Source organism: Prunus dulcis, chromosome 4 (genome assembly GCF_902201215.1).
Source record: "Prunus dulcis chromosome 4, ALMONDv2, whole genome shotgun sequence".
Classification (NCBI taxonomy): Eukaryota; Viridiplantae; Streptophyta; class Magnoliopsida; order Rosales; family Rosaceae; genus Prunus; species Prunus dulcis.
Window position 1 is genome coordinate 9,886,578 of NC_047653.1, and position 16,718 is coordinate 9,903,295.

At 35.7% G+C, this 16,718-nt stretch overlaps 2 protein-coding genes and 1 long non-coding RNA gene across 4 annotated transcripts; 2 read left to right on the plus strand and 1 right to left on the minus strand.

The window, feature by feature from the left end:
• The first annotated feature begins 76 nt into the window (after positions 1–76).
• On the plus strand, positions 77–2,469 carry LOC117625314 (receptor-like protein 2). The gene is made up of 2 exons (XM_034356895.1): positions 77–2,334; positions 2,436–2,469. The coding sequence occupies exons 1-2, from the start codon at positions 77–79 to the stop codon at positions 2,467–2,469; spliced, it is 2,292 nt and encodes a 763-aa protein (XP_034212786.1).
• A 1,326-nt stretch (positions 2,470–3,795) lies between these two features.
• Positions 3,796–5,072, plus strand: LOC117626190. 2 transcript variants are annotated; one of them, XR_004585510.1, is made up of 4 exons: positions 3,796–4,144; positions 4,311–4,404; positions 4,504–4,711; positions 4,857–5,072. It is a non-coding gene; the product is annotated as an uncharacterized LOC117626190 (long non-coding RNA). The 2 variants fall into 2 exon arrangements; XR_004585511.1 differs by having other exon boundaries at positions 4,311–4,380.
• A 1,878-nt stretch (positions 5,073–6,950) lies between these two features.
• Positions 6,951–8,406, minus strand: LOC117626189 (BAHD acyltransferase At5g47980-like). Its single transcript, XM_034357843.1, has one exon. It carries the CDS (start codon positions 8,404–8,406, stop codon positions 6,955–6,957), a length of 1,452 nt encoding a protein of 483 aa, XP_034213734.1. The 3' UTR covers positions 6,951–6,954.
• Between the last annotated feature and the right edge of the window lie 8,312 nt (positions 8,407–16,718).

A 16,718-nucleotide genomic window follows, 5' to 3' on the forward strand; every position in this document is an offset into this window, starting at 1 on the left:
TATATACATACACACACTTAAACAAGTGAGCAAGACACATACACAAAGCAACATGCTAGTGCAGCCTTATAACCTAATGGCTCAGGGCTTCCTTCTCTTCCTCTTATTCTCCTACATTATATCTACAAATATTCTTGCATGCAAACACACTGAACGCAGCTCCCTCCTGTCCCTTGCCTCCACTCTATCTTCTCCTCTTTTAAATTGGACATCCATGGATTGCTGTCATTGGAAGGGCATCACTTGTAATCAAGATGGTTGGGTCACCCATTTGCTCTTGCCTTCCAAAGGGCTCAAAGGAGGTCTCTCTCCTTCTAAACTTGGAAATCTCACACATCTCACCCACTTGAACCTTTCCCACAATTCACTATATGGTTCACTTGAAACTCACTTCTTCTTGTCTTTGAATCGACTTGAGATCCTTGATTTGAGCTATAACCGTCTTTCTGGAGAGCTACCACTTTCTCTACCATCCAGCAATATCCGGACAGTTGATTTGTCCAGCAATCACTTCTTTGGTGCAATTCCATCTTCATTCTTCCAACAAGCAAGCAACTTGACTAGTTTCAATGTCAGCAACAATACCTTCACAGGGTATGCCCCATCCTCTATTTGTCTCCATTCTTCTCCCTTCCTTAGGCTATTGGATTTTTCTTCCAATCAATTCAATGGCAACCTTGCTCCTGGACTGGGGAAGTGTTCCGAACTGCAGGTTTTTCGTGCAGGTCACAATAACCTCTCAGGATTATTTCCAGAAGATATTTATAATGCTACCAAACTTGAAGAAATTTCATTACCTCTCAATTCACTACATGGAGAAATTAGTGACAAAATTGTCAACCTCACCAACCTTGCAATCCTTGATCTCTACATTAATCAATTGAGCGGCAAGCTTCCTCTCAATTTAGGGAAGCTTTCCAAGTTGAAGTTTGTGACCCTTGATTTCAACAATTTAGAAGGTGCTTTGCCCCCATCTTTGATGAATTGCACAAACCTTGTAGAACTACGTTTGGGATCGAACAACTTGGAAGGAGATATCTCCATTCTTGATTTCTCCAGACTTAACCAACTTGCAAAACTTGACCTAAGAGTTAACAACTTCACTGGTACGTTTCCCGTAAGCCTTTACTCTTGTAGGTCCCTAAAAGCCATTCGATTGACTGGAAATAATCTAGTGGGACAAATACAAGCTCAGATTCTTTCACTGAAATCCTTGTCCTTCCTTTCGCTTGGTTTCAACCAATTCACCAATCTCACGGGGGCAATGAAGATACTGATGAGTTGCAAAAATCTTCATGCACTCATGCTTAGTGGTTCCTTTAAAGGTGAGGAAATGCCAGCTGATGATGACATGGTTGATTTTGACGGATTTCAAAATCTTCGGGTATTGTGTTTGGTTGAAAGTCGCCTCACTGGTCAACTACCTGTGTGGTTATCAGAGCTCCATAATCTAGAGATTTTGCTTCTAAGTGGTAATGAAATAACAGGGCCAATTCCAAGTTGGTTGGGGACTCTTCCTAGACTGTTTTACATCAACTTGTCAGAAAACCGATTTTCAGGTGAATTTCCAAAGCAACTTTGTAGACTACCAAGGTTGGTATATGAACCTAATATTACATCTCAAGTGGACAACACTAGTTATGAATATGAATTGCCTTTCTATTTTGGCCCAGTCGTCAGAAACCCAAATTATTATTTGTCATCCAAAATTTCTTCCTACCCAGCAACAATAGACTTATCTAACAATAACATTGTTGGTGACATACCTATTGAGGTCAGCCAATTGCAGCTTCTCCATGGGTTGGTTCTTCACGCCAACAACTTATCCGGCATCATTCCAGACCAAATATCTAACCTAAAAAATTTAGAGGTTTTGAACCTCTCCATGAATCACTTGTCTGGAATAATCCCATCATCATTGGCGAGCCTTACTTTCTTGAAAGAATTTAATGTCTCATACAATAATCTCCAAGGACCAATACCAACAAGCACTCAGCTCCAAAGCTTCAACGCTTCTGCCTTTGAGGGGAATCCAAAACTTTGTGGTGCACCACTTCCAAATAAGTGTGATCGACCAAATAAAGGCATTGATGAAGATAACAAGAGGAACAACAAAGGCATGGGCAATGGGCTTCATCAACTTCCGTGGTTTTATATTTCTTCTATTGTGCTAGGGTTCATAGTGGGATTTTGGGGAGTGTGTGGTTCTTTAATTATTAACAAGAGATGGAGATATGCGTATTTTCGATTCATATACAATGTACAAGATAGGCTCTATGTGATGATAACAGTGCGCATCAACATGATAAAGAGAAAGCCTTTGAGGCTATTATTGTACTTTTTATTTATTATTTATTATTTGCGTTTCTTTTTTGCGTTCCTAATGTAATACGGCACAGTTTGTCCTTATAATTATATCTTCTTTTTTGATGCAGTTTCTTTCACGCTACCTTTTGCAAGCAACAATAAAGACGGATTTTGGCTGTCCAAAGTCATGAATACTATATCAAATGAATACAAAAATGGGTAGTCAAAATTTAATGCAGCACATACTTGTGAAACCAAAACAAGCAACAAATACAACTGATCAGCTACAGATCTGGCTGTCCAGGTCTGTGCAAATGCTTATGGAAGCAAATATTTGAGTGAAATGAATTAATTTCAAAGGAGGACAATGCAATTATCTTCTTTAATTAACCTACGACAATCTTCCAAGTTTTTTGAATGTAGTGGTTGCCTTCCACTGCGGTCAAGTGCTTGGAGTCTTCGCAGGCTTTGAAATAAGAGGAGGTCTGATGCTCTCATCGAGGACCCCTCTTTAGACTTAATGTGGTCTACAATTTCGCAACATTAGTTGGAACCTCTTTTCAACGTATCTAAGCAACAAAATATGGATTTTCAATCGTGTTATCCCCTGAATTATCATGTACACTAATTCAACTATTCCTTGAATTATTTTGTCTGCCAATTTATTTCTCAAATTCATTATAAATATCTAATTCCGTCACTGTCGTTAAATTTTTCGAATTCCATCCAATCTGTCACAACCTCACATGCTTGACATATGACCAATTTTTTTAAAATTTTACAATTTAAATTAAAATAAATAATAAATAACAAAGTTGTACAGTCCCGATCTCTTGGACCACAGGAGTCCAAGAGATTGTGATCACCCACCGTTGAATATTAATCTAATGGTTCAAAAAAGTTTCTTAAAAGGAGTGCAAGAGTGAGTGAACCGTTAAATTTAATACAACGGTGAGTGACCACAAATCTCTTGGACACCTGTAGTCCAAGAGATCAGGACTGCAAAGAGAGGGTTTCGACCAAAAAAAAATATAATCAAAAGAGAGGGTAGACAGTCATTGTTGGGCTTAATAATTAGTAGTTGTAAGTTGAGTCCACTCAGAGAATAGAGAGTAGTAGAGCAAGTGTGATCTAGGTATACCGCATTTGCATCACCTTGTGTACAATAACCAAAAAAAAAAGAAGTAGAAATTAACTATGCCCAAATCAGGATGAATAATAGCAACATTCAACTTTGAGCTTCCTTTCTTCGCCATTTTCAGCTCTCCTCCAATTCTCAAAAGATAAGTTTTTTGTGCAATTTTGGGCCAAAACTGGGTCGAGTCTGGCCCAACCTTTGTAATATAAAATTATTGGGTTCTGCCCAGTTCGATATGGTCCGACCCATCCGACCCATTTCAGTTTCAGAACAAAACTCCCCAAAATCCTACAATGAAGCCTAGCACAACGGAAATATAAAATCGTTGAAGTTGGTGGTGACCAGTGACCACTGTCCACATCGTGGTTGTTCTTCTTATCTGCTACATCAATGCCCTTGATCGGCCCGCACTCAGCCCTTTCTTATTTCACCTCATGTGAGCCACATGTGATTGAGGAAAGGATAAAAATCCACATTCACACGACGCGTGAGTCACACTGGCGTCGCCTCCTCCCACTTTTCTGATAAATGAATAGGTGTGACCTCAACCACCGCTGACTGCTGATAGCAACCATCTCAGGTTTACCTGCAACGAAATCGATGGCGAATTTAAGCCCTAGGTTCTTGTTCAGGAACGGCGTCGTTTCACAGCCCGCCAACGCCCCTCCGATCACAAGCTTCCTCGCAACACCCACCCAGGTACACCATTCCAACACCATTCTCTCTGCACCTCTGTTTGAAATTCAAATTCAAATTCTATGCTAATATTTTAACTTTTGGTCCATCTGAAAAAAGTTTGAGTCTTTTCCAAAGCTTTAAAGCTCAACCTTTCTTATGCTAATTTTAATTTTTTTTTTTTTTTCAGGTGGGTTCAAGGCTAAAATTCATAGGTTTGTTCAGTACTTGAACCTTTTTGGAGTTGCTATTGGCCATGGGTAAGTGTGAGTGTTTAAACCTGGGTAAGAACTTGGTGATGGTGTTTGATTGTATGTAATTCAGTGATTTAAATTATGCTTTTGGCTAATGGTTTTTTTTTTCTTCTTTTCTTTTGGATGTAGATTGTGATTAAATAGGGAAATAAAGAGGTCTAACTGTTTCTACAAGAATGGTGGCACAACACCATGCCATGTAAACAGCAACCCTTATATGATGGCTTTTGGCATGGCAAATTATCTTCTCTAATATTCCAAACTTTCAGTTGTGGTGGCTCTCCGTTGTTGCTGCAGTCATGTCCTTCACTTTACTCCTCAATTGCCGAAGTTGCAGGTAAAAACTAATAGCAACATCTACGTACTGTTGTACTGCTAAATTGATGATTTTAAATATTAGTTTTTAGGATTAAATTGGTTTTGATAAAGGTGACTTACGATTTGTTTTATATAAAAAAAATTTGGCTTGTGTCAATTTTCAGAAATTGGTAGTATCAAGGGAAGTATGACTTGGATATGCATTGGAACTGTGACACAAATCCAAAAGATTTGTAGGAGCTTCCAAGCGCTTGGTGACAAACCTTTTGCCTACTCTTACTCTCTGAAACTCAGAGCTGGTGCTTTCTTAGCTCTAGGATATGAATACCATTATTATTATTAACATTGCTATAACATTTGTGCAATTGCATACAGTTTATGCAATTTTTGACCCCTTGTATGCAATCACCGATAATGTGTATGTTCAAAGCAATTTTTGACCCATATATGCAATTACCGATAATGTGGATGTTTAAAGAAGCGGTCGACTCTAATGCTAGAGTAATCTCTCTCCTCTGTGAGAGTTTCCTCTCTCCTTGTGTTCCTTGATACATATATTAATTTACAAATTTTCAAAGGAAAGTATACTAGTTTTAGTAAGTTTTATTTGCTCCATAGTTTTTAAAAATTTCTCATAATTATCAAATTGAGCTACTTACAATTCTCAAAATTTTAAGCTAAACCAACCTTAGCACACTACTTACAATTCTCATTATACAAGTCGTCTGTGAGGTAAATTGGCTCGTTTCTTAGGTAAATTGCGCAACGTGAGGGATATTTTACTCCGAATGTAAGGTGTTAGTTCGATGAGTAAAAGATATTGTTGGATTGGTAAAGAAGTTGTCTTTGTCAATTTACTCCAAGAACTATCACTTTTTACTCAACCAATGAACCCCTTACGTTCTCATAGTTGAATACCCTGTTCCTTGAGTAATTTACCTAAAGAACGAGGAGATTTACCTCACGAATGACTGTTTGTCTTTCGTAGTGTAAAAGGTATCGTTGGATTGGTAAAGAAGGTTTCTTTGTCAATTTACTCTAGGAACGATCACGTTTACTCAATGAATGAACCATTTACGTTCACGGAGTAAAATACCCCGTTCATTGAGTAATTTACCTAAGGAACAAGATGATTTACCTCACGAAATACTTTGTCGTTCGTAGTGTAAAAGGTATCATTGGATTGGTAAAGAAGGTTTCTTTGTCAATTTACTCTAACAACGATCATGTTTACTCAACTAACAAACCCCTTACGTTCACTAGGTAAATAAGGTTTCTTTGTGAATAAGATGACAACCCATGGCAAATGAATTTGCTCTTGATATATTTTGAAAGCTTGGATTGCTCAAAGACCATAAACTCACCTCCAAGAAAGTTTCAATCTAAATTCCTTGAACCCTACCCGTAATAGAGAGGAGGGAGGAAGAGGGAGGGAAGTAGAGAAAGACACAAAGACATGAAAAAAAAGACCAGCAGCAGCCATGGCAGAAAGGTGGGGGTGGGGTAGGGGCTTTGTCGCAAGTTCAAAGAAGAGGTTGATGTTGCTGAGGAATTTTTTATATATTATTATTTCAGATATTTCGATTTTTGTTAAATTAAATTTAAATTGAAAAGGGGATTTTAAATCCAGCTGCATAAATTTTAGATTTTTCTTTAAAATATTGTACACATGTCAAATTTTGAGTGGGAGTATCACCGGCTGATGTGGTAGTACGGTATCATTCTATAATTTCTTGTCATATTGGGGTTTCGAGGGGAGAGAGATCACAGCAGTTGCAAGGTGTAAGGGCTGGCGTTGGTTTGGGTTGGAGCAAATCGATGGGGTGTGGGCTTCCATATGGTGGGGATGCTGTGATTAGGGAGGATGGTGAAGATGAGACAGTTGCAAGGTGTAAGGGCTGGCGTTGGTTTGGGTTGGAGCAAATCGATGGGGTGTGGGCTTCCATATGGTGGGGATGCTGTGATTAGGGAGGATGGTGAAGATGAGGGAGCATAGTGGCAATAATAAAATCGGAGGAATAGAATAAAGGAGATAGGGTTTCTGGAGATAGGGTTTCGGTCTTGGGGAAGGCAAAGGTAGAGGAGGAGATTTTATTTATTTATTTATTTATTTTCACATCACAGTGAAAATGATTATTCTCACATTACAACAATACTAATTAAACTAAACTAATACTTAGGACCATAAGATTATTCACAAACAGAATTGAAAGTGATTATTCTCACAACAGAATTCAAATTTATTACTTTTTCCACGTAGTGCTACATGACCCTTGGATTTACAGAAGCATATTTAAGCAGCTCCGGGTTGCTTTCAAAATGCTCCATGATTTCTTCACTCACAGTCAATAATGCTTCTATTCCCTTGCCATCTCTTTTATCAATCAAAATAACCGCATCCTTAAGTGGAATACTAGGAATGCTCACCCATGCCGGTTTTCCCCATCCGAAATCAGCTTCATAAAAAGCAAACCTGCACCAACTTGCACAGCTTAAATGGTCCATGTCAACATTCCTTCTCAACTTTCTATATTCTTGAACTCTTTGCCATGCCTTATTAGAATCAAATGGTTGTTTTGTAGAATAAGTTTCTTTCTGTTGCTCAAACCCTTTCCTGAGTTTGGCAACCAAGTCTTTTAGATCTATCGTCTCATCATCACTCTCTTCTTGACCTTTTATTAACGATGCTGTAGCGATGACTATTAAATTACTAACAACGTTCCCAGCCAAGTTTTGTGGCAAGGGTGGCTCAAACCTTCTACGCAAGTCCATAGTTAGTCTTAATGAAGACGGTCTTGACCCCAGTGCTATGTTTGATGATTTGGATGATGCTTCCATTGCACATTTCCAAATGAGTGCTAAAACTGCAAGGACACGTGTCGGCGCATGAGCTGATGAAGGGCTGGCCAAATATGATTGGAGGGTGGCAATTTTTGAGGCATCAAACACAAATCTCTTTGTTATGTACTTGTGTTTACTGATGCCCACCAGCTTGGCTGATGATAGCTGTGATGAGTTTGAGAAATCTAGTGGTGGAAAATAAGACGCAGCATCAAATTTTGGGATCACGGAGGGCACCTGATCATTGTCACCATCATCAAGGGCTGTTTTGGCCCAGCAACTGATGAAGGCGCCACATGTGGTGCCATCAACAATCTTATGTGACATTTTCAACCCTATTGCCATTCCTCCACACTCGAACAAGTTGAATTGCACAGCAAGCAACGGGAGCCTCGTGGCATCATCATCACCATCACCATCACCATCACCATCAGGTTGACCAATTGCTGGGACGAGCCCTGTTAGCATCTCGGGATCTGGGTGTTCAAAAATCTGCGATAAGGAACATTTGACTCGGGCAGTCACGAACTCAGCTCCATCATCAGTGCATTGGATCACGTCATGGCCTTTACTCAATCTTCCTGCTAACGGGTAGAAGTGAGTGAGCGTTTTGGCAAATGACTGAATTAGATGCTGACAATAATCTCTCTCCTTCATCCTCATGTCCGCCATGTCTGTAGAAGGAGCACCACGTCCTGAACCAGTAACATTATTGTTGGTGGCATAGAAGAAAAGCGTTGGGGGGTAATCTTCACTAGGAATCATCTGATCGAAAACAGAGAGCTGTAGGGTTCTCAAGGGATGAGGAGTTGGGGATGATGGTTTGACTGTTTGCCTCTGAATGATTTCAACCTTGATCAAGTCTGTAGCCATCTTACTTTGTTTGCTATAGGTTATTTCAGGTGTGTGCCCTACCGCTCTTTATAGGCAAAAGAAAGGATCTGCATAGAATAACAACGCTAGGTGAGATTGTTTATTGGTTTATTAATGTGTTAGGTGGGATTTAATGAAGACGAGAAGACTTGTATTCGAATATTCTTGGAAATTCCACAGGACACGTGGATGGCTCTGGAGCGCGCCTCTGATCGCTGTCGCTTTTGAGCGACTTGGAATAGAAAAACTCGTCCCCCAGCAAAATATCACTTTTAAGACTAAAAAAATTATCCAAGCCCACTATAATTGTAGACCACATGACAGTCTAAAGAGGGGACAAGACGTCTTTGATTCAAAGCCTGCGACAAATTGAAGCACTTTACCCCCGGTCGACTCTGGCATACGGCATGTTGCGTACGGCATGCCTGATCTCGACCTTATAGGTCGTATCGTGTTGTGTTCGATCTTTTAGACTATATCCACTACTTTCTTCATGTCAAGGTCAACCACTTGCAATCAACCCATATTTTTATTGTCATTACAATTATATTCACCGATATGTCATATGAAGAGACTATATATGGGTTAGGCAAGTTGGCTAAGATAATATGCCCTCCCTCTTGCACTAGAGTTTGATCATGCTCTTCGCACATTGGAGTAGTTTAGAATATCGCTTTATCAAAAGTAAAAAAAATTGTCTTATATGCAAGGAGCTTGTAGCTCAGGTGGTTAAAAACATAATATCCCAATTCTTTATTATCGCTTGTATCAACTAAAAAAACAAAAAAGTAAAGAAAAGTGGCCTTAGGTTTGAGGATTCTAGCTGGTTATGATTTGGAGTTTAAATTCCATAACCATAAAGAAGCACTAGTGGTCATTCCAATTAAGTATGTTTCATCAAAGTGACTTCTTTAAAGCCTTCTTTTAAGTAGATTATCAATTATTTACGCTAACAGTCCTTTTTGAGGTCTTTAATGTTTTCACCAAAATTCCTTGAGATTTCAAAACCTACACGAACACTACCTGAAATTTTAATTTGTTTAAAAAGAATCCCTTTTCATTGATTTTTCATTTAGGCTAACTTTGCAAATGAAAAAATTAACCTCAATAAATGTCTGTGTAATCTTCTAATATCAAAGGCTAATATTTTATCATTTGGAGAAATTTTTTTAAAGTTATTTAAACTAACACCCCTCAAGTTTTCAACTTTTTTTTACAAAACTCCTTGAGGTTTTGGTAATTACATGAACACTCCCTAAGGGTTTAAATTGTTTTCAAAAAGCCCCTTTTCGTTGATTACTCGTCCAAAACTTGATGATTTCATTTTAAAGCGTGTGCAAATGAAAAAATTATCTTCAATAAATGTAAGTGCAATCAATTCTCAAAGGCTAAGTCATTTGGAGAATTTTTTTTATTTTATAAAATAATCAATCTTGGGATGAAAAATCAATGAAAAGGGGTTTTGTGGAAACAATTTAAAACCTCAGAGGGTGTTCGTGTAATTTCTAAAACTTCAGGCGGTTTTGTGAAACACCCAAAAGCCTAAGGGGGTGTTATAATGTATATAACTCAATTTTTTATTTATATAAAATCATCAAACTTTGGACTAGGGGTGGGCGCGGTCCGGTTCGGTCCGGTTCACACCTCAAACCGGAATCGAAACCGGTATTATTTAACCGGTCCGGTTCGGTTCGGTTTAGGCAAAAAAAATTTCAAAAACCGGCCGGTTCGGTTCTGACCGGTTCCGGTCCGGTTCTGACCGGTTTCGGTTTTGAACCGGATTATTAATTTATTATTAATTTAATTTTTTTTGAAAAAAAAATTATTTTTTTATTTTTTTTATAAAAAAATTATAATAAATAACTTATTTTTTTAGCTTAAAAATGAACAAATAATCCAATTCATACATTTAGAAATTTTTTGAAGTTGAACTTGGAAAATTAGTGATTATAAAAGTTAAAATATGGCATTAGATTTTAAAAATTTGTAAAAATATAAAATATAAAATATATGACCGGTCCGGTTCGGTGCTGAAAGATGTAAAACCGGAACTAGAACCGGTTGGAACCGGTTCGGTCCGGTTCCGGTCCGGTTTGTTGACTTTTTTGGTCAACCGGTTTTTTTCCCGTTTTTTTTTCACCGGTTCGGTTCGGTGTTCCGGTTTTCCAGTCCCGATGCCCACCCCTACTTTGGACGAAAAAATCAATGTAAAGGAGTTTTGTGAAAAAAAAAAAAAAAAAAAACCTCAAGGAGTGTTCATGTAATTTCTAAGAGTCTCAAGAGATTTTATAAAAATATAAAAAATCTCAAAGAATATTAGTGTAAATAACTCTAATAAAATACACAAGGGCATCATAGCAACTTCAAAAATATGAAGAGCTAAAGAAGAAGAAAATCCAAGGGAAGCAAGTTATTCAGCAGCACCATTCACTTCTCGATAAACATGAGAGATGTTGCAGCTCCAATCTTTTTGGCAGAAAATTCTTGGAATTCTCAAGCAAATTGAAGAAAGGGTTAATTACCAGCAGACTTATTAGAGTCACTTTTCCACCTCTCAATAGCTGTATAATCATCTATTTTCCAAGCCAATCGCAATCCATGATACCGACGACACTAGCTTGTCTCTTTTGTTGTTTATTGTCTTATTTAATTTTGGCACACTTGATACAATTAGAACAGAAGTGATTAGAACTTAGATAGGCAATAGGCCCAGTCGGATTAGATGACGTAGTTAGTTGTGTGACATCTTTTCTTTCCATTTACTTTGGACGAGGACTTGAGCCAGTGATTTTGGATATGTCAAAATTATTTTTGGAGAAAAGCACTTTTTATGTACTTCTTTATATACTTTAAGTGATTTTAAGTGATATTGGAGAAAAGCAACTTCCATGTACTTCTCAATAAAATTACTTAAAATCACTTAAAATGATTATATAGAGAAGTGATTCTCTATAGAAGTGCTTTTTGTCATATCCAAAATCACTCCCAAACGAGTTCTTAGTCAAACACCAAATAAAATTGATGGTATCTTTGATGAATATAATTTAGGGGGATTAAAATTTGGCAAAAAATATTTAGTGGGATTAAAAGAAAGAATGTAGTGGACGATCACTTTTATCGTCAGGGAAATTTTTTAAGTACCATTTATCTGATCTTCTATCATTTACTTAAGAGGGACTTTAATTTTCTTCAGGTCAAGGTCAAGCAATTAGGATCAAAAGTGCCTTTGGGGGGTGTATCCAATTCATACTTATAAAGACTTTTTTTAAGTGAGTGACTTTCATAGAGATGGCAAATTCTTCAATACTTTCATAGAGTTAATAAAAGTCACTAGTAAATTGGCAAGACTTTTGCTCTTAACAATTAGCCTTAAAAGTATAGAAAAGTCATTCATTTAATAAGCTTTTTAAAAGTCATTCACTTTTTGGATACCACCAAACTTTTAAATACTTTTTAAAAGTCATAATTGAATACCACTAAATTTTTAAATACTTTTAAAAAGTCACAATTGAATACCACTAGACTTTTATATACTCTTTAAAAGTATAAATTGAATACCTCCAGACTTTTAAACACTATGAAAGTCATTAAAAGTTTGAATTCAATACAATAGTTTGGGGGTTTTATGTAATTAACCCTTAATTATTTAATTTATTTTAGGTATGAGAATTCTAGCTTGTTATGATTTGGAGAAGTTCCACAAAACCACAAGGGCTAGTGCTCATTCCAATTACGACTCGTAAAAGTAAGTTCTTTAAATAGATTATTAATTACCATAATTTGTTTATATTATATTTTAATTGTCATTACATTTCTATTCACCTGTATGTCGGATTGGACATTGTAGATTATGCGCCCACCTCACACAGCGAAAGTAAAAAATGAAAATAATTTACTTTTTGCTTGTATACCCCATCACTTCCATAATCTACCACTTATTCCATTGCCATGATTTTGTCCTCCACGCAATTTCACAACAAAAGAAAATTCCTAATTAAGCTTTGTTGGTTATAGAGTTTGTTTGAGTCTAATTTGTCCAACTTGGGAAAGTTACGAGTTCGGTTCAAGTGTTTATTGATCGGTTGGATCTATATGCTCCGGTTTCAGTTGCCTCACGTTAATGAGACGTCATTCCACGATTTCGAACATCCCTCATAATCAAAAGAGTTTTATAGAGGTCTTTATAAGACTTAGTCTTTTTAGGTGAGTTGGGATTGGGGACACAAGAAAACACAAATTTTGACACACCTGCTTAACTTTTAGATATTTTATCATCCTAAGGTTGAAAACATACAGGTTGATTTAAAATTATTTAGCCAAAAAACCGACATTAAATATTATAAATTGAAATTATAGCTGCTCACCCTTGGATAGGACAGTTGACCAAAAAACTACTTGGTCCCCATGGACCAGGGAACGGGACTGTGAAAAACATATATGAGATTAAAAGCTCATTTATTATTTTATTAACAGTATAGTACCATTAACCCATTTTACACATTATGAGGATATTAGACCATCTCCAATAGTCTCTTTAATCACTTTGGAATGTTCAAATAGGTGAGCCACATCATAAAAAATCTCTCCAACAACCTGATCAAGTCCAGCCATCAAAGTTTCAACATTTTTCTCTATCTTCAGGACTAGTAAGTTGACTTTGGCTCTTCAAAAGATTTAATTTTATTTCAGAAAAATAAAACCTACTTTTCAAATAATAAATACCTAGAAAATTTGCACATATTTTCACATGTTTTCATTCTTTTTCATGATATTGCATTAATTGAATTGAAGAGTATGTTGGAGCAAAAATTATTCAAGTAGTAAATAAACCTTTTCAAATTGTCACATAGGTCAACTAACTTTAATTTGCTACTACTATTTGGAGATGCTCTTTGGACATTAAACGTATACTCTCCTTTCCCCTCATTTACCCAACCATTTTCTCTCCCTAACTATCCACAAAACCCCATTTCGTTGATTGCCCGTCCAAAACTTGATGATTTCATTTTAAAGCGTGTGCAAATGAAAAAATTATCTTCAATAAATGTAAGTGCAATCAAATCTCAAAGGCTAAGTCATTTGGATAATTTTTTTTATTTTATAAAATAATAGATCTTGGGATGAAAAATCAATGAAAAGGGGTTTTGTGGAAACAATTTAAAACCTCAGAGGGTGTTCGTGTAATTTCTAAAACTTCAGGCGATTTTGTGAAATAACCAAAAGCCTAAGGGGGTGTTATAATGTATATAACTCAATTTTTTTATTTATATAAAATCATCAAACTTTGGACAAAAAAAAAAAATCAATGTAAAGGGGTTTTGTGAAAAAAAAAAAAAAAAAAACTCAAGGAGTGTTCATGTAATTTCTAAGAGTCTCAAGAGATTTTATAAAAATATAAAAAATTTCAAAGAATATTAGTGTAAATAACTCTAATAAAATACACAAGGGTATCATAGCAACTTCAAAAATATGAAGAGCTAAAGAAGAAGAAAATCCGAGGGAAGCAAGTTGGTCAGCAGCACCATTCATTTCTCGATAAACATGAGAGATCACTAGTAAAAAAAACCCCTTGCGCGACCAAATTTTGCGCGACGAAAAACTATTCGTCGCACAAAGTCACTTTGCGCGACGAAAGTTGAAACTTCGTCGCTCAAAGTCTTGAGCGACCAAAGTTTGCGCGACGAAAAATAATCCGTCGCCCAAAGTCACTTTGCGCGACAAACTTTTGCACGACGACAATACATCGTCGCGCAAAGTCTTGCGCGACCAAATTTTGCGCGACGAAAAATAATTCGTCGCTCACGGGAAGTGACTTTGGGCGACGAAAAATAATTCGTCGCTCACGGGAAGTGACTTTGGGCGACGAAAAATAATTCGTCGCTCAAAGTGACTTTGCGCGACGAAAAGTAAACTTCGTCGCGCAAAGTCCTTATAAAAATAAATAAAATAAAAAAATATTTTTTAAAAATTTTTCCATGACGTAATCAAACATTTTGTCACCTAAACCAATTTATTTTTGTTTTTTATTTTGTATGCATAACACTTAAGAAATTAAACGGTATATATATTTATTAAGTAACTTTAAATTTATTATTTTAGATCGGATCGGATTTTTATTAGAAAAATATATTCTTGTTGTTCGGATTGGGTTTTTGTTAGAAAATATATATTTTAAATTGACGATCTAATTATTTCATTGTATTCATATCGGGTCAAGGAGTGTAGCAGTAAAAAATCATCAAAATCGGAGTTAAAATAACCGTTAAATCTTGATTTTTCATTATAACCGCCGAAAAGTTTTATCCCCTTACTTGATCTCTGAATGTTTATTTTTTCCGATTTCTGGCTATATGATCTCGAAGTATAAACAAACAAGTTTGATGGTTGGATCGTTGAAACTAGTTTTTTTGAATGCATATGCCATCAAAACAATATATTCACTAACAATTAAGAGTTTATTTATACTTTCGCTAAATATAACATAAGATTTTGTGGTATCCACTAGTGTAAATATTTTAAATTGAAGATCAAATTCAGTCATTGTATTCATATAGGGTCAAGGAGTGTAGCTGTAAAAATTCATCAAAATCGGAGTTAAAATAACCATTAAATCTTGATTTTTCATTTATAACCATCGAAAAGTTTTGTCCAGTTACTTGATCAATGAATGTTTATTTTTTCCGATTTTTGGCGTATATGATCTCGAAGTATAAACAAACAAGTTTGACGGTTGGATTGTTGAAACAAGTTTGACGGTTGGATCGTTGAAACTAGTTTCGTAGAATGTGTATGCCATCAAAACAATATATTCACTAACAATTAAGAGTTTATTTATATTTTCGTCAAATATAACATAAGATTTTGTGGTATCCACTAGTGTAAATATTTTAAATTGAAGATCAAATTCAGTCATTATATTCATATAGGGTTAAGGAGTGTAGCTGTAAAAAATCATCAAAATCAGAGTTAAAATAACCGTTAAATCATGATTTTTCATTTATAACCGTCGAAGAGTTTTGTCCCGTTACTTGATCTATGAATGTTTATTTTTTTCGATTTTTGGCGTATATGATCTCGAAGTATAAAAAAAACAAGTTTGACGGTTGGATCGTTGAAACTAGTTTCGTAGAATGCATATGCCATCAAAACAATATATTCACTAACAATTAAGAGTTTATTTATACTTTCGTTAAGTATAACATAAGATTTTGTGGTATCCACTAGTGCAAATGTTTTAAATTGAAGATCAAATTCAATCATTGTATTCATATAGGGTCAAGGAGTATAGCTGTAAAAAAATCATCAAAATCGGAGTTAAAATAACCGTTAAATCGTGATTTTTCATTTATAACTATCGAAAAGTTTTGTCCCGTTACTAGATCTCTGAATGTTTGTTTTTTTTGATTTTTGGGGTATACGATCTTGAAGTATATACAAACAAGTCTTATGGTTAGATCGTTGAAGTGTGTGTGTGTGTGTGTATGTATATATATATATTTATTTATTAAGTAGCTTTAAATTTATTTATTTTGTACATATAACACTTAAGAAATTGAATAGTATATACATTTATTAAGTAGCTTTCACCTTAATTATATTTTAAATCATAAAATAAAATATTTTTATTTTTTATTATTCATAACAATTATTTTTATAAATATTGTGCTACGAACTAATTTTTCGTCTCTCAAAAGTTTGCGCGACCAACAGTTCGTCGTGCAAAATTCAAAAAATTTGGGCGAGTACCAAAAATGGGACGCTGGTTTTTAAAATTAAAAAAAAAAAACTTTAGACTTTGCGCGACCAATATTTTTTGTCGCGCCAAAATTTGGGCGGGTACCAAAAATGGGACACGGGAATTTTTTTATATAATTGTTTTAGACTTTGCGCGACCAATATGTATTTTTCCTCAGGCAAAAATTTAAAGATTTTGGCGGGTACCAAAAATGGGATGCGGGAATTTTTTTTTTTAAAAATAATTTTTTTAGACTTTGCGCGACCAATATTCCTATATTCGTCGCGCAAAACTTTGCGAGACCAATATGTTTCGTCGCGCAAAACTTTGAGCGACCAATATATATTTTTCGTCGCGCAAAAATTTGGGCAGGTACCAAAAATGGGACGCGGGATTTTTTTTTATATAATTGTTTTAGACTTTGCGCGACCAATATGTATTTTTCGTCGCACAAAAATTTAAAAATTTTGGTGGGTACCAAAAATGTGATGCGGGAATTTTTTTTTAAAAAAATAATTTTTTTAGACTTTGCGCTACCAATATTACTATATTCGTCGCGCAAAACTTTGCGAGACAA

Coding starts and splice junctions, on each gene's coding strand:
- LOC117625314 (XM_034356895.1), top strand. CDS start 77: ATGGCTCAGGGCTTCCTTCTCTTCCTCTTATTCTCCTACATTATATCT. Junction 2,335..2,435: donor AAGCCTTTGAGGCTATTATT/GTACTTTTTATT, acceptor TTTTTGATGCAG/TTTCTTTCACGCTACCTTTT.
- LOC117626189 (XM_034357843.1), bottom strand. CDS start 8,406: ATGGCTACAGACTTGATCAAGGTTGAAATCATTCAGAGGCAAACAGTC.